At 59.5% G+C, this 20,821-nt stretch overlaps 1 protein-coding gene across 1 annotated transcript in view; it reads left to right on the top strand.

Annotated features, from left to right (window-relative positions):
• LGR6 (leucine rich repeat containing G protein-coupled receptor 6) overlaps positions 1-19,163 on the top strand; it is a gene marked incomplete at its 5' end in the record, with an annotated part of 46,745 nt that extends 27,582 nt beyond the window's left edge. The window contains 13 exons of the mRNA XM_081124119.1: positions 1,967-2,038; positions 6,163-6,231; positions 7,233-7,304; positions 7,476-7,547; positions 8,145-8,213; positions 8,317-8,388; positions 8,753-8,818; positions 9,876-9,947; positions 10,293-10,364; positions 11,798-11,923; positions 12,786-12,946; positions 15,157-15,237; positions 16,940-19,163. Coding sequence (XP_080980245.1) covers positions 1,967-2,038; positions 6,163-6,231; positions 7,233-7,304; positions 7,476-7,547; positions 8,145-8,213; positions 8,317-8,388; positions 8,753-8,818; positions 9,876-9,947; positions 10,293-10,364; positions 11,798-11,923; positions 12,786-12,946; positions 15,157-15,237; positions 16,940-18,192 — 2,257 coding nt within the window. The 3' untranslated portion in view covers positions 18,193-19,163. The remainder of the gene's footprint in view (positions 1-1,966; positions 2,039-6,162; positions 6,232-7,232; positions 7,305-7,475; positions 7,548-8,144; positions 8,214-8,316; positions 8,389-8,752; positions 8,819-9,875; positions 9,948-10,292; positions 10,365-11,797; positions 11,924-12,785; positions 12,947-15,156; positions 15,238-16,939) is intronic.
• Positions 19,164-20,821: the final 1,658 nt, after the last annotated feature.

Below are 20,821 nucleotides of genomic sequence, written 5' to 3'. Positions count from 1 at the left end.
CAGGGTAATTACCTGGGAGATAACATACCTGGCAGGGGTTAACTCTGCCTTCCCGGTGGGAAGTGTTGAGGCAAATTAGCTCCCAGCTAATTGCTGTGAGTGATGGGAAGTTCATAGGGTGATTACTCAGGGCTTGGAGGTCATGTGTAATTGTGTCGGGTTCCGCCCTCATTGCTGCAGAAACAAGCCTTAAGGACCCGGCTCCACCAGGACACTGCCCCCCTGCTCTGAGGAATCTGGTGGGAAAGCCGCACCAATCTGTTTGTCTGATTCTATGTCCGGGGAGCTTAGAGGTCCTGGACGGACACCCTCACGCCAGGTGGCCACAGGTCCCTCCCGGGAGGGGGTTGGATCTTGCAGACAGCAGTGCAGGTGCTCGATTCCAGCTTTGGTGATTTGTTTCAAATTTATTGATTAGTTTTTTTAATAATGTCATTTTGGTCCTCAGTTTGCTTCCTTAGTCTCTGATGTCATTTTCCCCTTCATTTTCAAAATTTTCTCTTTGAAATAGTGCTTTGTGGGATGGTTCCCTTCTGTTCCTCATTCATGAGTAGCATTTTCTTCTAGTCCCTGACCTTGGCCCCCTTTTTAAAAAAATATGTCTTTATTGATTTCAGAGAGAGGACGGAAGTGGGAGAGAGAGGAACATCAGTGATGAGGGAGAGTCCTTGATCGGCTGCCTCCTGCACGCCCCTGCTGGGGATCGAGCCCAAAACCCAGGCATGTGCCCTGACCAGGAATCGAACTGTGACCTCCTGGTTCATAGGTCGATGCTCAACCGCTGAGCCACACTGGCCGGGCCTTGCGATTCCCTTTTCGGGCTTACTCTCGGGTAGCTGTCCACTTGTCCCAGCCAGGTCACCGTTGGCCCACAGGTTCCCCCGTCCCAGCTGCAGTGTCTGGCTCTGCAGGCCCCCAGGTTCAGGTTGTGTGAAATGTCCCAGTCACGCCTTCCACCCAGGTGCTCTACCCCTCGGGCTTCGAGCCATTTCCTCGATTCAGTAGCCTGGAGCCTGTGTGTTGGCAGCAGAGCAGAGGGGAGGGACGTCCACAGGGCTGCTTCTCTTCAGATTTGGGGGTTTTAGGGAGAATCCGCAGGATTTTGTTCTCGTGCCCGGTCAGTTCCTTGCTGTGGTTTGTTTACATTAGGTTACGTCTGTCCTTGCTTTGTTGCTACTTGTAAGTCTGGGGTTTCTGCTATTTCACTCATTTCATTAAAATTTGGGAGAACATTCTGTCGCTATTTTCAATGAGCTGTTTTTTCTCAGAATTCTGTCCCAAATGGATCTCCTGCCCCTCCCAGCCTGTCTGCCCTGGCCACGCCCCTCAGCATCCTGCCCTTTTCTCTCTTCTGACACCTCTGCCTGGAATGTCCTTTCCTCTGGTTGCCCAGATCTCTTACCTTTCAAGGCCCTGCTCTGGGTCACCGCCTCCGCAGAGCCCTCCGTGACTGCTCTGGGCTTACCAGTCCCCCGCTGCTGAGCTCGTCTGCAGCGTCCTGGCTGTAACAGAACGCTTAGCCCTTAATTATATGTTGTCTGCAGCGGTCAGCTGTTGGTTCCCATAAGTGCGTCTTTGGGCCACTGAGTCAGGCAGGCTGGGTCCTGGGGAGCAGGACCGTAGAGGAAGTCTCAGACCAGAGGCCCCTTGGCCCCTGCCAATCGGGCATCTCTGAGAACTTAGAGGGAGCCCGCGTCAGCCGGGGCCAGGATGCTCCTCTCCTGTTTTCCTTTCATCAGACGTCAATACAGGGCAGCCCGTGGTCAGTCCAGCCGTGGAGGCTGACTTCTGAAGTCAGGTTTGGCCAATCGTTTTGCCCCTGGAGTCAAAGGGCTGGACCACTGGGGTCATTCTGTCGACGCTTCGGCCTCCCTCTTTCTCCTTGAGCCACCATCTGCCCCCCTCCCCCACCCCAGGGCTCGATTCTATGGGTACCCGGCCTGACCTGTCCCTTCCTCCCACACAGACATCTTCATAACAACCGAATCCAGCGACTGGGGACCCACAGCTTCGAGGGGCTGCACAGTCTGGAGACGCTGTGAGTGTTGGGTTGTGGTTGAGCTCTGTCCTGTCGGGGGCGGAGGGGCTGGGATGCTGGCAGAGGGGAGGCCAGTGGGACTGGGATGCTGGCATCTGCTGCCTGCCTGCCCCCCACTTGAGTGTGAACTGTGCGGTCCTGCCCTGTGCCAGGTGTGCGGGGACCCCACGTCCCGCCCGCGGCCATCTCCTGGAGATACCAGGCTGTGGGTGGAGTCAGACCAGGAGGGGGGTGCGGGCTACGCACTCTGCCGGGAAGCTGGTGGGGGCGCATGTGCTGGGTGGGGGTTGGCTCCACTAAAAAGCCGACGAGCTGCGATTTCCTCACTTTAGGGCACGCTGCCTGCTGCTTTCTCAATTAACCACCGGCGTGCTGCGTAGGGCGCTTGGCATGGCTGGCGCTGGCTTCAGTACAGAGCAGCCCGCCGCCCAGCGCCCACCCTGCCTTTGATGTGTGGGGCTCAGGGCCGCCACACAAAGCCTGAGCCCACTTTACAATCGGGCAAGCCAAGATAAGGGATGAGAAGAGTCCCCCCAAATCCCCAAGTGGTCAACACTGTGGAGGCAGCTTGGGCCGGGGCAGAGCGTCGGACAGCTGGGGAGGGAAGGCAGCTCTTCCACCCTGTGACCTTGGTCACGTCCTGCGCCCTTGTGAGTCTGCTTTCTAATCCGCCAGGTTATAGGGACAGCGCTGGTCTTACTGCTTGCGGTGTGGCCCCCATGAGAGCTGTGTGGGGACCTTGCCCCGCACCCCTCCTCTCTCCCAGCCCCTCCTTGCCCGGCCGTCTCAACAACACCCCTCCCTTCCCACCTCCAGGAATCACTTCTGCTTCCAACTTTTGATGCCCGATTAGAAAGGGGAAAGTGTGTTCTTTATGCTCTGTGCCCGGAGCATTTGCCTGGAGCCGCAGGGGCAGCCAGATGTGGCGGGAGGGGCGGGAGAATGAAGGGGAGTCAGACCTTTTAATTGTTGTGTGATTGGCGTGCTCCGCAGCCTCGGCTGTTACTGCTGAGCTTTTCATGTGAGCTGCTCACTGGCAGGGTGTTTCTCCCTCGGGCCTTGAATCTCTGGCGCTTACACCTCTCTCATCTCGCAGCCGAGGGAAGATCAAACCCCCGCCCACCCCAGCTGTGGTTTGGCTCCTCTGGGGAGGGGAGTGACACCCAGCCCTGCCACCTGCGGAGGAGGGGCCCTGTACCGGCAGGCACACGCGTGGTCATGCGCACACGCAGTGCGCGCGGCTTGTAGCTCAAGCCTTCTGCCCTCTTCGCCCCACACGGACACACATACACACACACACACCCCCCACACGGCAGAGACACCTGCCGAAAACACACCCAGGGCGGTGTGGCCTGTGAGGAGGTCTGCTCTGGGGCCAGGCTGCCTGGGTTCCACCGCCACCTCTGCCAGTGTTGGCTGGTCAAGGCAGGAGTTAGGTGCCCTCGTGTTGCAAGAGGGGAAACCGAGGCAGCGAGTGGGTGGCTTGCCGAGGATGAGAGCTGGGTCTCTCCCCTTGGCCCAGCATCAGCGGTCAGACCACGCTGCCTCCTGAGGCCGGCCCTGGAGGGGTCGAGGAGATCCTGCCTCGCCAGCCCTTAATCTTCTTACATTTGTGGGCTTATTAGCTGCAGATTTGTGGGGTTTTGTGGCTCATGGAGGAATTTATTGTTCCATATAAAACGATTTTTTTCTGGCTTTCCCTGCAGAACCACTAATGACTGCTAACAGGCGGAAAATGGAGCTGCCCGATGAGTTTTTCTCGCATTCTGGGCACATGATGGGTTATTAATAGCTCTAGCACGGCGTTCCCTGTCCCATCGGCCCAAGGTCACCCTTCTTGTCCACGATGCCCTTTCCTCCCCTGCTGGGAATGGGGCCAAACCTTCCACTCTGAATCCCTCCACTCCCCACTCCCACAGGTGCCCCTGCCAACTGCTTCCATTCAAACCGGCCGCTCTGGCTGCAGGTGTTTTCCGAGTTTCCTGGTGAGGAGGAGAGTGTAGGTGGAGGGAGGCTGAAAGGAAGGCGTGTCTTTGTGTCTCAGTGGGAACCGATGATAATTTCACTAATTGCTGCATGGATTCGTGGGTGGCCTTTTGTGTAGGTTGCTCAAAAGGTAAAACAAGGCTGTCAATCCTAACGTTTTCGTGGGTTCCTGGCTCACCAAGTCACCTAATGGGCACAGTCAGATTCAAGACGGAGGCCCGGTCTGCAGGATGGGAGAGCTCAGGACACGGACTCACGGTGCCGTCCCCTCTGTTACTGGTCTCTGGGGGATGGCGTGGCTCAGAGCTCACAGTGAATCGGGGGTGTCTGAGGGGTGAGCTCCGTGGAATTGAACTCCTCAGGGGCGGGGACAGTGGCAAAGACTCCTCCCGGGACAGTCAGCGCAGAGACCCCACCTAGACAGCACCAGACGGAGCAGGTCCTTAGCCGTGGCCCCTGCTGTTCTGTGTATGTAGATGCCCAAACAGGAAACTTCAGGCTGTCTGGCATGTAGTTTGCCGAATTCTTTTTTTTTTTTTTTTTTGACTTTTGCAGTTTATTTTCCCACGTTTTTCTACAAAAATAGCCTTTTCATTCACATGCCTTTTGCCATGTGCCTTTTCCCACTGTCTGCTGTGCCGTTCCTGGCAACATTCCTGACCAGAAACTGCCAAGGAAGTCTGGAACCACTCGGCGTGGCCGCCGGGACAGGGTCTGATGAACCGTGCGAGGGTCGGCGCGTCAGAGTCCCGGGGACACTTCCGTGGCCCCTGTGGCCCGGGGCGAGCCTGACAGTGCCCCTCAGAATGGTCTTGTGCTTTTTTTTTTTTTTTAACATCAACCTCAAAATCTTAAGGATGTTCCCCAAAATATCCTCTGTTCCTTAAGAGTCCATTAATGTTTCTCATTAATCACTATCTAGACTTCATTTATTCTTTTAACGAGTATTTGCTGAGCTCAGCTCTGTGCTGGGGCTGTTTTGGTCTCTAAAATATGAAACAGACAAAGTCCCTAATTTCAAGGAACTTTCATTCCCGTTGGGTGGAAAGAAAATAGACAAACACATATCAGATGTGACTATGACCCACGGGGAGAAAGGAAGCGGGGACCTCGCAATCTGTGACGTCATAGCAGGTCGCCCCCAAACTTAGTGGTTTACACCAGTTTATAATCGCCCTTGACTCCGTGGGCTGGTCAGGTTCCCATGAGTGAGCGTGTTCTGAAGCTGCAGTCAGTGGGGGCTCTGCGAGGGCCGGAGGGGCCTGTGGGGCTCCCTCCATGTCCCGGCCTTCGTGCCTGGTTGGCTGGGCCCCTCTCCCCATGTGGCTCCATCGTCAGGAGGCTGGCTGACTTCCTCCCATGGCGGGGGGACCACTCCCAGAAGAGGTGGAGGCTGCAGGACCACTTGTGATTTAGGACCAGGTCCCACCGTGTCACTCACGCCTTGTTCTATGGGCCAGTCACAAGGCCAGCGCAGGGAGGTCCAGGTCATCTCGTGGTAGGAGAAGTGGCCAAAAACTGGGTATTTCCATCCCGCATTTGTTGAGATATGACTGACAGATTGTGTAAGCCGAAGGTGTTCCGTGTGTCGATTTCACATAATCAGATTGTGGCCACTTGGGATCGACGACACAGGGTGGGGGGCAGGGATGACAGGCTTTGCTGTTTCAGATGGAGCCATCGGGGAGGGATAAGCCCTGCGAGAGCCTGCAGTGTCCTGGGCACGGGGGGCCGTGAGCAGAAGCCCCGAGGCCCAGCCAGTGCAAGTCCTCACACTTAAGATAATAATTTGATGTTGGTTCTGAGTAAAGATGCCCAAATCCTCCTTACGGGACATCTAGCTGTGCTTGGGCTGCAGCAGAGAGCTCCTGTGTGGGCTGAGCCACGGCCATGGGGACACTTCTGTCAGAGACAGTGACAGTGACAGGAGACGGTGTGTCCTTTCCATAATCTGAGACCGAGAAGCGGCCGTCCCTGTGCTCACCCTCAGCTCTCCTGGCCTATCGTCTCCGCGTCTCCCGGCATCGACAGCTGGTCCCAGCGTCTCTCCAGCCCCACCTCCCCGGAGCCAAGCTCCTGTGGCTCAGTCCTGGCCTGCCCCCTGGCCACCCCTGAGGACGCCTCCGCTTCCCTTCCAGGGACCTGAACCACAATGACCTGCAGGAGTTCCCCCTGGCCATCCGGACCCTGGGCCGGCTGCAGGAGCTGTGAGTGCCTCTGCCTCCGTGTCCTGTCCTCCGAGGGCAGGGACGTTTCAGACAGGAGAACAGATGGGAAGCTGAGCGGGCAGAGAGGTGGCCCAGCAGGGACGAGCGTGACCAGCCTACGGGGACCCGAGGTTTACGAGCAGAGCCCTGAACTGCAGGCAGCACCTTTGCTCAGACACCCCCTAGACTGTAGTGGCCCCTTCAGGCCACCCCTCCGCCTGTCGGGGAGTTGGCAGGTGTGAAGGCCGGGCCAGCTGGAGGGATGGGGCTGAGGGGACTACTGGAGACCCTCCCTCTCCCGTGAGTCGCGAGGTCTGACTTTCCCTTTGAGCCGGGAATTAAAAGAAGGGTGAACTTCCATTGATCGGGAGGGCATGGTGGGGACAGCGGGGGCGTGGAGAGGCAGTTGAGGAGGCCAGGGAGACACGGAGAAGCCAGAATCGCCGTGGAGACAAGGAGGGCGGGTGGGCCTGCTCCGTGTAGGTTACGGGCTGTTCGGCCCAGCATTTATTTTGGGAGGTGCTCCCCAGCTAACCACATGCCCGCAGTCCTCATTTCCCCGTGTCATTCAGTCCGTCAGCACCCGACCCCCCGCTTCTCTGTTCCTTAGTTCCGGGGCCTTGAGGCCAAGCCAGCGTCCATCCGGGGCTCCCCCCTCGGCCCACGTCCCCCGGAAGCTCTGTTGTTTCCCAGCTTCCTCCTCGGGGACCCTCCAGGGCCCCATGAGTGACAGGGATGGAGGAGCCCCTCCCAGGAGCTGAGTTGCTCTAGGGCTTCCTCAGGCCCCACCCCCCACACCTGTCATACGTGTCAGGGAAACGGCCGGGTGTGATGTCGAATGAAGAGAAGACACAGGCAGGGTTGAACCTGGGGCCTCCCGCCTGGTGTCCCTTCGGTGCTCTGGCCTTTCTCACCCGCTGTCCAAAAGCTCCAGGAATCCCCTGTGTCTGTGTGGAAACGCACAATTCTTCGAGTCCTGGCTGACCCCGGCTCTCTTCCAGGGGTTTCCACAACAACAACATCAGGGCCATCCCAGAGAAGGCCTTCATGGGGAACCCTCTGCTGCAGACCATGTGAGTCCTGGCTTCTCGGGGAGGGTGGGCCAGCCGGGGAGGCAGGGCGATGGGAGGGTGCCTGCCCCTGGTGCTCTCCCCTGGGCCCCATGGGGTGAAGAGAGCATAGATCTGCTGTGGTCCCAGCGGAAAGCTCCAAATCGCTGAACTCGGTGTCTGGGTCTTTTCCAGACACTTTTATGACAACCCGATCCAGTCCGTGGGGAGGTCGGCGTTCCAGTACCTGCCAAAGCTGCACACGCTGTACGTGGGCACCTGAAGGCTCCCTGTCCTTGGCCCTTGCTGCCCCTGACCTCCCCCACCCCCACCTGCCAGGCACAGCCCCCCAGAGGCATGAACCCCAAGCTGCAGGCCTCCTCAGCTCAGGCCTCTTCTCAGACCTGGTGCACTTAACAACCTCCCTCCTCAGGGGAGGGAAAAGCCCCCAATCTGAAGCAGTTTGGGGAAGAGATGTACTGCAGAGGCTCTGATGAAGCCCCAGGAAATGGCCGTTTTGGGGAGACGGGTCTCAGGCTCTGAGCAAACCCAGCAGCCCAGGGCTTTCTCAGGAGCCCCCAAGCTGTCATCTCGTAAACAGGCACCTCCCATGCCCCTGGCCTGTGTTTTGCATGCTGGCACCCAGATGTCGAGATTGCTGGGCTCTGTCTGGGCTTCGTGGCTGCTTGGACCCCGCTAAGCAAAGCCCAGCCTCCACCAGGGCCGGGCGCTGGGCTGATTGTGGAGTGTTGGGGCAGGATGACATTTCCCAGGGGGAAGTCTCTGTGGGTAGAGCCTTGAGGGCTGGGAGCTGAGGTGAACGTGCTTTGGCCCCATCCTCAGAGCTGTTGGCTCTGCCTCCAGGTCCCTGAATGGAGCTATGGACATCCAGGAGTTCCCAGACCTCAAAGGCACCACGAGCCTGGAGACCCTGTGAGTGGTCCTCTCGCCAGGGTGGGGGGCAGACTGGTGCTCCATCCCCAGGGCTCCACCATCTATTTTGTCTACCTACTCCCTCTCTCTGTCCCCCCCACAGGACCCTGACCCGTGCAGGCATCCGGCTGCTCCCGCCCGCGATGTGCCAGCAGCTGCCCAGGCTCCGAGTCCTGTGAGTGGCTCACACACTCCCTGCAGCCCTGCCTCATGCCCTCAGTCTGCCTCTCTCCTCGCCTCCACACCCCTCTCACTTCCTATTCCCCCCCCAATTCTCTGGGGTCCCCCGGGCCTTTTCTGGGTGAGGCAGCCCCGTGGGAACAATGCAAGTCAGCCTATCCAGGCCCTGCTGGGAAAAATGGGGCTCAGCAAGGGATGCAGATGAGTCTGGTTGAGGACGATGCCCTGATGTGACCTGTGTCAGCAGCCACGTGCCCACAGGGTCCTCCCAGCATCGGCTTCCTGGCAGGGAAGCAGGGCCCTGGCCAGGGCGGCTTCCCCAGCCCTACTTCACCTTGGCCCTGGCCTTTTCTCCCCAGGGAACTGTCTCACAACCGAATCGAGGAGCTGCCCAGCCTGCATAGGTGTCAGAAGCTGGAGGAGATGTGAGTGGGGTCGGGGAGACAAAGGCATGGGAGCCGACTCTGGGCAGGTCTGCGGGGAGGGCTCTGCGCGCTAACCTCCTCTGAGGGCGTGGGGCCCAGAGGTGAGGGCTGGCAGCTGGGCAGAGGCCTGGACAGCAGGTGACAGACCCAGAAGCCGGTGCCCAGAGGAGTGTCAAGGTGGCTCCTTGGAGGGTCAAGGGCAGCACAGCAATGTGGTGGTAATAAGGGCCAGCGGAGACCAGGGCCACATTGGGCAGGTGGGCTGGGCAGGGGCAATGTCAGGGGACCAGAAGAGCCTGCCTTTCAGAGCAGTCTGTCATCTCCCACAGCCCCACAAACACTCACATGTGTACACGTGCACCGTGCACCCTCACGTGTGCACACTCACACACACTCACACACAGGAGGAGACCTGGGGCTCCAACTTGACAGGGGAGAAAGTCACATTGAAGGTTCTCTAAGCTGCCTTCGTCCAGCCCTGCTGTCTCCTGCCAGAAGGGCCTCCTGAGCCTCCTGAGCCTCCCGTGTCTCCTGTGTCTGTCCTCACTTCTCAGCAGGGTGATCGATGCCTTTTGGAGCCTGGGCAGAGGGGTCAGGGTCTGTCACATTTGTCTAGGTGCCCAAGGAAGGAGGGTCTTAAGTGCCAAGGCCCTGAGTCCCTCCTGTTTAGACAGCCAGTCCTCTGAGCTATGCTCCCCAGCTGGGGCGAGTCACTGCCGTCCAAGGGCTGGTGGTGCTCTGGTGCTGGACCAGGGTCTGGAGGACCCATGGGGCAAGGTCAGCTGGGCGAGGAGCCAGGCCCGGTGGGAACCCTGGAAACTGACTCCCTTTTGGGCCACAGGGACAGTGCTGTGGCATTGTCTCCTGACCCACTTCCCAAGACAACCAGATCCCTTTAATGTCAGTGACTTCCGTGGGCTGGGCCCTCTCTTTCCGCCCCAGGAGAAGTAGAGGCTCTTCTTTCTCCTGCCCAGTGCACGGGAAGGTTGGGGCGGGAGGCGTGGAGTGGAGCCAGGGCCTGAGCCCACCAGTCACCCAGCCTGTCTTGCTGCCCTAGCGGCCTCCAGCACAACCGCATTTGGGAAGTCAGAGCCGACACCTTCAGCCAGCTGAGCTCCCTACGGGCCCTGTGAGTATCCACAGATTAGGGGGATGCTGGGGGGTCTCAGAGCCATCACCCTGTGGACACTGACATGCACACAGCCTCCTGCTCTGCATCCCTGCCAATGGCACACACACAGGAGGGAAGGTATCTCCCCATCCAGAGAGTGTCTCAGCCGCATCTCCATCGGGTATCCAAGCGTCCATGAAGCTCTGAAGCCACATCCCTTTTCCTGGGGCCATAGGCAGGTTGGGAGCCAGTCTAAAGGTCCCTTCCCCTACAGGGGGCAGCTCAGACCAGGGGTAAGTGCAAGAGAGCCAGGAGTCTTCCATGTGTCACTGTCCCCTCCTGTCACTTTCTCACTGCCCGTAGGGACCTGAGCTGGAACGCCATCCGGTCCATTCACCCTGAGGCCTTCGCCACCCTGCGCTCCCTGGTCAAGCTGTAAGTGCCACTGTGCTCCTGTCCTGGGTGCTGCAGACCAGTGGGGACAGCAGGGCCCACCCCCGAGCGGGGACCTGCGTAGATGTCTGACCACACATCCCCGGGCACGGCTCCAGCCTCATCAATCACTGTGACAGACAGTCCCTTTGACAGACCACGGGGCCTGATAAACAGGGAGCTTGCAGGCTCTGGGAGGGCATCTGTGGATGCTCTGCAGCATTCTGGTCTCCTGGCCTCCTGCAGGGCCTTCTGAGCCTCTGCCCCACCCTGCCCCACCCCTACATGTATGGCCTGGACCGCCTTTGAGGCCAGGAAGGTTGTGGCAGATGGGGCAGCTGGCCCCTGCATGGGCATTACTCTAGAGGCTGCCATTCTGCGGGCAGTGGGGGACCACAGGGCCTCTGAATTAACGTAGGACATAAACAGGTAGCATGTTACACTGGCCCCGTGGCCATGGTGTCAGAGCTGAAAGGACCTCTGCCGGCTGTCACACTGTGGTGAGGTTTCTTGGCACAGGGGGAGCTGCCACATGGGGCCCTTTTCTGACTTACACTGAGACCCCTTATGGGCTGGCACCAGCTCCGGCCTCAGGGGTCCTCCAGTGCTACCCCTCACTTCACGGGGTCAGGGGCATGCCAGGTGCCCACAGCCCCATCCAGTCCTCTCTCTCGGGACCCCGGGCCGCTCTCTCCTTCCTCCGTCTCCCCCCTCTGTTCCTCTGCTCTCTAGACAGCTAGGGTGGGTATTTCCTATCCCTTTGAAAGATGAGGGCACTGAGACAGGCAGACATGTGGTGGCAGCCTTCCTGCCTGCCAGGCCAGGCTGTTTCCACGACGCATGGTCTGTGGTCACTGTGTTTGGTTTGGAGCCCTGCTTTCTCTGTGTCTCCGGGAGACAACCATGATGGCCTCCCCTCTGGCTGCAGACGGGAATGGATGACCGAGTCCCCGTGTGCAGCCAGTGGCCTGCTCCGTCCAGTCCCAGCTCTGGGCTCTCAGAAAAGCAGGGCAATGGGGGGGGGGGGAGGTGACGGGATGACGGCAGATGCCCCAGTGGGGGGCAGGGCCTTCTAGATGGGACTCAGACCTGGCACAGGAGCTGTGGTTGAGGGTCTCTGTCACCCCTGAACTGGGACAGTCCCTGGTGGATAGTCAGCACCCAATATTTGATTAGTGAGTGAGTGAATGAATGAGTGTGCAGACGAGTGAGTGAGTGAATGAGTGTGCGAACGAGTGAGTGAGTGGATGACTTACGGCCTGTGCCTCTAGTGGCCACCCGCCCCCAGCACTTAGTGCTGACCTCCTGCCCCGTGATCCTCTGTCCTTTGCTGCTGTCCTCTGGCACTGTCCCAGGTGCACTGGCCACACCCTCAGCTGGACCCTGTCCCCCACAGTCCCACAACTGCCAATAACCCTGACCATCCACTGTCCTAGGGACCTGACAGACAACCAGCTGACCACCCTGCCCCTGGCTGGACTTGGGGGCCTAATGCATCTCAAGCTCAAAGGGAACCCAGCTCTGTCTCAGGCCTTCTCCAAGGACAGTTTCCCAAAACTGAGGTGAGGGCCTGGCTTTTCCCTATAACCAAAGAAGTTTGCCCCAGGGCCGTGGAGAGGCCTTGGAGGAACAGGAGGAAGCCACAGGAAAAGCCTGGTGGCTGAGACTGAGGGGAGGGCTCAAGCCTCCCTTCCTGCCTCCCCTTCCTGTCCCTCCTCCAGCATTTATCTGTCCCTGTCCCAGCCCAGGGGACACAGGCTCCTGTGAGGAAAGAGGGTGGTGGGAGGCCCCTCCACCTCTGCGTCCTGCGTCTCACTCTGTGCACCCTCACTGCCCGTCCTAACTTGGGCGGCATCTGGGCCCCTGGAACCAGGGCAGAGCTCGGGGCACCGATGGGCAGCGAACCAGCTGCACCCCAGGCCTGGCGCTAACGGCAGCCAGGCCTCCGTGTGCCGTATGCAGCCTGTGTGGCCCGACTCTCCTGGCTGCCAGCTAATGACATGCCTGGGACACCTGCCCTCTCTCAAAGGGCACCTGCCCTCCCCTCAAAGGGCACCACCTCCAGCTCTGATGTGCCCTGGGGTGGGAAGCGACAGGGTGTGGCTCTCCTCCAGGGCAAGGGTAGAGATCACTAGGAGGATCCTGTCCCCTTACATATAAGGGAAGAGGTAGGTGCTGGCTGGGAGGCAACCAGAGCACCCGAGTGCTGTGTGGCCTTGGGTGAGCTGCTCCCCACTCTGAGCCTGCTGAGGGTGGAAAGTCTGTCTCCCTGGGAGCCAGGCTGCAGACCCTCACCCAGAGAGCCAGGAGGCTGCCTGCACAGGAATCCAGATACTTTGGGGTCCAAGGGCACTCACTGGGTGCCAGGTGCCTGGGTTGAGAACCCCATTTCTGAGGCAGCTGTGTCCCTCGCTCGCCCCCCAGGATCCTGGAGGTGCCCTATGCCTACCAGTGCTGTGCCTATGGTGTCTGTACCGGCTTCTTCAAGGCCTCTGGGCAGTGGGAGGCGGACGCCTTCCACCTTGAGGATGGGGAGTCTCCGAAGAGGCCCCTGGGCCTTCTTGCCGGACAGGCCGAGAACCACTGTGAGTGACGGCTCTGGGAGGGGCAGGAGGGGTCTGTGGGGAAGGGGAGTCAGAGAGGAGGCCTCAGGGACCCTAAAGGAGAGCCCAGGGCAGGACCACTGGTGACCCGTTTTCACCTCCTGTCTCTAAGGCCTTGCCCCAGAGGTGCTGGGGAGAAAGTAATGATGGTGACGACCCCTTTATGGTTCACAAGGCACCTCACGCCGGCACCTGTCAGAGCAGCCGGCCCACGTGGCTCAGCGCCTCCTCCCCTCGGCGGCTTCCTCACCGTGGGGGCCCTTCAACTTCAGGGTGTTCTCAGAGAGTAGGATGGAATTAAGTCAATTAAGTTAAACCTCCTTCCAGAAAAAAGCCCCCACTTATGTGGGGAGTCAAACGGAACAGCTCCTAGGGAGTTTGCCGTCTGAGTCACCCGCCCCTCCAGCCCACCCAAAGAGCCTCAGAGGGACACTGCCGAGGCCACCACGTGCCAGGGGGCCTCCCATCCCAGCGCAGGGCGTCTCAGCCAGATCAGTCCCCATTCCTGTTCCTGAAAGAGTTGGGGTAAAAGGCTAAAAGGTGGGGGCACATGCCCAAGGGGGCTCTGAGGGAGCCTCCTGAGCATGTCTCAGGTGAGGACAGGGACAGCCTCCAGCCCCACCCCCTGCCCCACGCGATCGGACACAGAGGAACACAAGGGAGAGAAAACGGGCCAAGGGTGGCATTTCTGTCGACCTCTAACTCCCACAACGTATCAATGGAGAAGTAAACAGAAAAATCAGATCCAAACATGCCAGGAAAACATCTCACAGTGGCATAGACAGACCTGGGCTCTGTACCTGACACACCATCCCCAGCTGGTTGCCTTTGACATGTTGCCAAACCTTCCTGAGCCTCAGGTTTCCTCATCTGTGAAGTGAGAACAGCATTACCCACCCTCTGGGCAGGATTAAAGACCACAGATGGTGACAAATGTCCACCTCTCCGGCTGCCACCACACTCCAGCCATCTGTGCCTGCTGGTGCATGGAGGGGGCTGGAGGTCCAGGGCACAGGGACACAGCGTGTGGAGGCCAGTGTTGGGCAGGGCATCGGGGTCACTAGGAGCCCCAACACTGTGTGCCAAAGCGCCCCCCCCATGGTGTGTGCCGGGAGGAAGAGGAGCCCAGCCGTTGCTGGCCCTGGGCAGCACAGTTGTCCCCTGGACATGCCCGGATGTTTGCCGCAGTGGACTCCCTCAGGGGCTGGAAGGAGGCATGGAAACTCTCCTCCCTCAAGGTGAAACTTTCCACCAGGCTGAGGTCTGGGCGAGCCACAGGGCGTCGGATGTGGGCTGCCTGCAGGTATCAGGAGCTAGGGCAGGGCCCCGCTTCCTGTGGGAGCTAATGAGCCCTGGAGGGAAAAGCCAGGAGCTGCTGCTTCAGCCTCGATTTCGCCCCGTTTGAAGAGCGGGTTACTCAACACCTTGGCTGGGACTTTCCCGGCCTCAGACAGGCTCCGTGGGCCTCAGCCCTTGTATTTCATTCATGCATTTTGATTTCAAAGTGTGGCTGAGCTCCATTCTGGAGAGCGTGGTGGGCGGGAGGAAAGGTGGAGAGGGGAGGAAATGCCAGGACTGGGGTACACGGCAGCCTCCGCCCCACGGAGCCTGGGCCAGGGGCAGCTCCACGGCCGCCTGCCCCCCGCCCCGTCCCTGGAGCTCGCCAGCCCCCATTTAAGAAACGTAACAGCAACTGAGTCCTCCCTCACTCTCGCCTCCCCGAGCCACACACCCCCAGCTGCTGGACTGTGCCCCCCCCCCCCACGGCTTCCCCTCACTCACTCTGCTGGGTCACCTCTGAACACACTTCAGCTCAGTTCTCCGTCTTAGGAAGATGTCCTTAATGCACAGCGTTCCCGCTCGGCGGGGAGCGACAGTGCTGGGCTGGCCCTGTGGTCACTACTCCCGTCCTCAAGGCAGCCCCTACCCTAACCCCAGGCAGCACCGTGGACCCCGGCTGCCTGGGGACACAGAGCTGAGGCTCAGAAGGAGCAGGTCTCTGTAAAGAGCCAACAGCACAGATAACCCACGTGCTGGTCCTGGGGAGCCCACCCGGTGTTCACACCCGGGGGCAGACACCATGTCCAAGGCCCCTGGAGGGACCTGTGCTGGGCAGAGTGATGTGGGTGACTTTGTGAGGCGTGGGCGTTTAGAGCCTGGGGCCCTGAGCCACTTTCTGGTCTCCCTGTCAGATGACCTGGACCTGGAGGAGCTCCAGCTGGAAGTGGAGGGCACAAAGCCACACCCCCGTGTCCAGTGCAGCCCCGTTCCAGGTGAGGTGGCTCCTGGGGGGCGGGGGCAGGACTGGGGATGAAGGCTCAGCCTGGCATGTTTGTGGCTATGTTGCGAGCACTGTCTTTGTCCAAGACCCACCTCCTGGGGGGGGGGGCAGCCTCTTCCAGTGATTCCTGGGGAAGGAGCTGGGGGTGGGGGGTGCATGTCTAGGAAAGCTTTACGAATCAGCCAACTCGAGGTTACACATCCCAGAGGAAATTCCCCTCATTGCAGGGGGAGGCAGGAAAGACTGTCTTGACGGCGTTGCTCAGGTGGAATGTGTGTGTGTGTGTGGGGGGGGGGCTTCCAACTACTCCCTGAGTCTGAGACCCACCGGGTGAATCCTCAGGCAGGGGGGGATCTGAAAGGTCCCCTTCTCCACCCTCCACTCCGTCCCAGGAGATGGCAGCCTCTCTTAGAGCTCCCCAGGGTGGGACACCCCAGGGTCCCTGGGTAACTCCTTATGGAGTGACCAACCCTAACAGCCGAGGAGGCTCCTTTAGAGTTTAACCTAAATCCGTCGCCTGTAAAGAAAGAAGGAAAATCCTCTCCTTGGTGCAATCCACCCTAAGGTGCTTAGACGGAGGAACCGTGCCCAGCACCCAGGCCAGGGCAGCAGCTGCTCAGAATGAGCTGAGAGCAATGGCCGTGGGCTTCTCTGTGTCGCCCACGTCGGGGTTCCCCGTTCCCATCTCTGTGGCTGGGTCCCTGCCCTGCTAAGGCTGAAATCTCTCCTGCCCTCAGCGCTCGGCGGCTGCAGGGCGCCCTCTGGTGGCCGTCTGGCAGACGCGCCAACGCAGGACTGTTTTTTACCCACCTGGGCAGAAATTTCACCTGTGAAAACCAATCATCAGCAGGTGAAAGAAGACATTTCAAAGACAAGTCCAACTTGAACCTGCTTTTAACACGGCTCAGACAAATGGCCATATAAATCACGGCCCCTCCCCGCGGCCGAGTATTTGGAGGAATGTAAGGGTATGGGGAAGACTGCCTAACATTTTAACTGAAAAAGAAAAGCTATCTACAGTAAAACCCCACTGTATTTTCAAACTCTATATGTATATATGTATTTTTAATGGAAGGAGACATATCCAAATGATGAGGTCTCTCTGAGAGGTGGGATTATTGGTAGTTTTAATTTTTCCATGTCTATTTTACACATTTTCTATAATTATCACCTATTACTTGGTAATCAGAAAAAAATATATATGTTTTAAAAATGGTTCCTAAATCCTTAAAATCCCCATTAAACGTGGTCTGTGTCCCTGTCCCAGAGCGGTCAGCCTGTAGGATACCTGGTCAGGGCCTGTCCACAGCGGGGTCCTCAGTGGCTCACGGGGCCCTGACGGGACGAGCAGTCTCAGCTGCAGCATGGGGGCTCTCGGGGCAGCCCTACACCTCGGTTTCTCTCCTCCAGCCACAGCCCAATCCTGACGTCCTGTCCACTCCTTTGCACCATCCTGTCCCTTCCTTTCTTCCAAATGCTGCTCCTTTGAAAGGACAGTTTGCTGAACCTCCCTCCCTGCCTGAACCTGCACCACATTGCTCTGTGCTCATGTGTGTTTATCGTGTTTCTATTCTGTGTGTGACCCTCAACCCCACGGGGGGTTCCCAAGACCAGTTCAGCCCTGCTGGCCTCGTCCCCAGGACCCACGTACAGCGGCCTCGGCCTGGGGCTGATGCCTGGTCCTCTCTCCACAGGCCCCTTCAAGCCCTGCGAGCACCTGTTTGAGAGCTGGGGCATCCGCCTGGCGGTGTGGGCCATCGTGGTGCTGTCCCTGCTCTGTGACGGCCTGGTGCTGCTGAGCGTGTTTGCGGGCGGGCCTGTCCCCCTTCCCCCCATTAAGTTTGTGGTCGGTGCCATCGCAGGGGCCAACACCTTGACCGGCATCTCCTGTGGCCTCCTGGCCTCCGTGGATGCCCTGACCTTTGGCCAGTTTGCCAAGTATGGGGCCCGCTGGGAGTCGGGGCTGGGCTGCCGGGCCACCGGCTTCCTGGCCGTGCTCGGGTCTGAGGCCTCGGTGCTGCTGCTGACTCTGGCCGCAGTGCAGTGCAGCGTCTCCGTGTCCAGCATCCGGGCCCACGGGAAGGCGCCCGCCCTGGGCAGCGTGCGCGCAGGGGCGCTGGGCTGCCTGGTGCTGGCGGGGCTGGCCGCGGCCCTGCCCCTGGCCTCGGTGGGAGAGTACGGGGCCTCCCCGCTCTGCCTGCCTTACGCCCTCCCCGAGGGCCGCCCGGCCGCCCTGGGCTTCGCCGTGGCCCTGGTGATGCTGAACTCCTTCTGCTTCCTGGTCATGACTGGCGCCTACATCAAACTCTACTGCGACCTGCCACGGGGCGAGCTGGAAGCCGTGTGGGACTGTGCCATGGTGCGGCATGTGGCCTGGCTCATCTTTGCAGACGGGCTGCTCCACTGCCCTGTGGCCTTCCTCAGTGTGGCCTCCATGCTCGGCCTTGTCCCTGTCACCCCCGAGGCTGTCAAGTCAGTGCTGCTGCTGGTGCTCCCTCTGCCCGCCTGCCTCAACCCCCTGCTCTACCTGCTCTTCAACCCGCACTTCCGTGAGGACCTGTGGCGGCTGTGGCCCTGTGCGGGCGCCCCGGGGCCCCTGGCCTCCGCTGTGGCCAGCCACCTGGAGAAGAGCTCCTGTGACTCCACGCAGGCCCTGGTGGCCTTCTCCGATGTGGATCTCATTCTGGAAGCTTCCGAGGCTGGGCGGCCCCCTGGGCCAGAGACCTATGGCTTCCCTTCAGCGACCCTCGTCTCCTGCCAGCAGCCGGGGAGCCCCAGGCTAGAGGGTAACCACTTTGTAGAGCCAGAGGGAACCCACTTTGGAAACCAGTCACCTTCTGTGGACGGAGAGCTGCTGCTGAGGGCAGAAGAGGCCACGCCTGGTGGCGGGGGCTTGTCGGGCAGGGGCATCCAGCCCTCTGGCTCAGCCTTTGCCTCGCACGTATAAATGTCCCTCCACCCTGGTCTCCCGCAGCCTCCTTCCCTCCCCTCCATGAACAGTGGCTGCTTGTAAAATAAATTCAACCCACACTCAGCCATGCAGTCCACAGGAAGATGGCCCCAGCTCTGGCTCCCTGGTTTCCCGTGGCCGTCACCTGTGGGTGCTGTGTGGCCTGGTTTCCTCTGGGCCTCTTCCCGGCCACCTGATGGCTCCACAAGACACCACAAGTCCTTGAAGGCCCTGATCCTAGGAGCTTGACCTGGAGTAAGGTGGTGAGTCCATCACCAGCAGAGACTCCACACTCCACCCGCCAAGGGTGAGGAGGAGGCTGCCCTTGTGGTTCCAGTCTCAGTCCTGGGCACTGGGGCAGAGAGCAGGGGTCCTGCCACCGCCTCCCCGAGCCCAAGTACCAAAGAAGAGGGAGGGTTCCTGGACCTGGTGGGTGCTGTCTGGCTTCCCTCTGGCCCTGAGCTGCCGTCCTGTGGTTCTCCGTCTTTCACCTCTTGCCAAAGCCTGGCCCGCCCTTGGCATCCTGGGTCCTTCTCTGTGGGACAGGAGCCCTCAGCCAGCAGACGAGGGGATTGTGTTGCTGTGTATTGTATTGTATTGTAGGAAGCATCATAGGAATCAGGTTCCTAGGGGCCCCAAATAGGCCAGGACCCTTCTGCTTTGCCTACTGTGACCTTCCTATCTTACAGTTCACCCAGTGTCCCTGAGCATTTCAGGGTGCCCCCTCCCCGCCCCAAAAACACACCCTGGGGATGAGGGGGGGGGAGCTGGGCCACTCTGCAGACATAAGAGAATCGGGTGAGGCTTGTCCCGGCTCACCTCTACCTACCTACCTCTGCTCTGGGGCGGCCGTTTCTCCCTCCAGCACCCCCGTCACCCCCAGGTCCCTTCCCACCCCTTGGGGCATTGTGAAGTGTGGGAATTGTCAAGATGTAAATATTTGGGTTCTCCTGTACAATAAAAGCACAGTGCAGTATTGTGTGTGTCCCTGGGCTCCCATCTCCGGTGGGCCTGGGGTGCGGCCACGGAGGCTCCTCCTCACCCCCTGTGTTCGAAAAGCTTTCTGTAAATTTAATTTTTGAATAAGTAATACATTCGCGGATGACATATACCCGTTAGCAGTCTCTGTCCCTACTGCCCACTTCCCAGGCTCTCCTGTCACGCCGTTCCCGTTTCTTAGGTAACATCCAAAGCCTCTTCCCTCGTGAGCAGACAGAACGATCATGTTCTTTCTGCCGGAGGGCGCGGCCCCATTCCTGCTTTTCCCTCCCGCAGACAGCGCTCAGAGACCAGCTTGCGTCTTTTTACAGTTACTTGCATCCCGGCACAGACGAGCCGTAGATTTTATTTGTTCCCCTTCCCGTGCAGGTGAGGGTCGCTCAGTTATCTGTTCTCATAAATAATCTGCAACGAGTAACCAGATGGGCGATTTTTCCCACCTGCAGCTGCGGATCCGTGGGACGGGGCGGATGTTCGGGGCCCAGGTGGTAGCTGGGATGTGAGGTGGAGGCCGAGTCCCTCCACCTGCAGCCCATTTGGGACGTTTGCGGTCAGGAGTACCGGGTGCAGGAGGGCGGGTCTCCCAGAAGGAGAAGCAGAGGCCTGAGCGGGAGACTCGGAGCTGAGTCCAGGGAGGCCTGCGTCCCTTCGGCTCCTGCCCTGGTGATCGTGTGTCCTGGAGATCGTGTGTCCTGGTGTGTGGCTGGGGTGAGTGACTCTCAGGTGCAGATATCGACCGTTTGTTCTAACTAATGACCCTTTGCTTCTGTTGACTTGGTTCCATGTTTGTTCACACCTGCTGCTGAGCTGACGGTGCTCATGCTGGTCCCCGGTGGTCCCAGCCTTCCTGGGGCCACTCCTGCAGGCTTGTGGCTCTGCTGCCCTGACTCACAGCCTTGGTTCGTCTTGGTATTTCCCAGGGTGATGTCCTGGGAGACTGGGTGAGACTCCCACTAGGCAGCTTCCTTCTCCACACTGGGCCAAATCACAGGCCCACGGTCACTGTGGCCGACCACTCTCAGGCCAGATCCCCAGGACTACTCCTGGGGAAGGCAGGCAGGGGCCAGGCAGGAGCCTGTTGGCGATGGTGGGAGGCGAACTTGGGCCCTGAGGGAGGAGCCTCCCCATCAAGTTCTGAGATCAGTGGTGAGCCCTCAGGTGGGGGAAGGGGGACGGGGCCCAGAAGGGACCACTGCACCACCTGAGCCTGTCCTGGAGAGAACCTGGAGACTAAAACCTCAGCCCCAGGAAGTCCCCTCTCCTGGGAGGTTTGGGGAAAGCTGTCTCCGCAGGACCTCTCTGAGGCGGAGTTCTAAGGTTGCGGTTGAAGGATGCCGGGAATGGAAGAGTCACCTGTCACCCCTGATAGAAACGGGATTGGAGAGAGGCGCAGGGGCTCTGGGGGTCATGACAGGAGCCGGGGGAGAGGACAAGGATGAGGTGGAGATTGTTGTTTCTGGACATAGCAGGTCTGTGTGCATCACCCTGGCCTCTCCTGGCTCAAGGCTCACCGCAGTCCTGCACAGGACTCCCCAACCTGAACAAGACAACCTGGGCAGGGGTCCGCACACTGATGGAAAAATACACACTGGCTGGAAAAGGGGCTTTATTTGTTCGTGTTGAATTC

The sequence above is a fragment of the Miniopterus schreibersii genome (genome assembly GCF_964146895.1).
Source record: "Miniopterus schreibersii genome assembly, chromosome: 21".
Lineage (NCBI taxonomy): Eukaryota > Metazoa > Chordata > Mammalia > Chiroptera > Miniopteridae > Miniopterus > Miniopterus schreibersii.
Note: the sequence above shows the minus strand (reverse complement) of the source record. Positions and strands in the feature narration are given on the sequence as shown.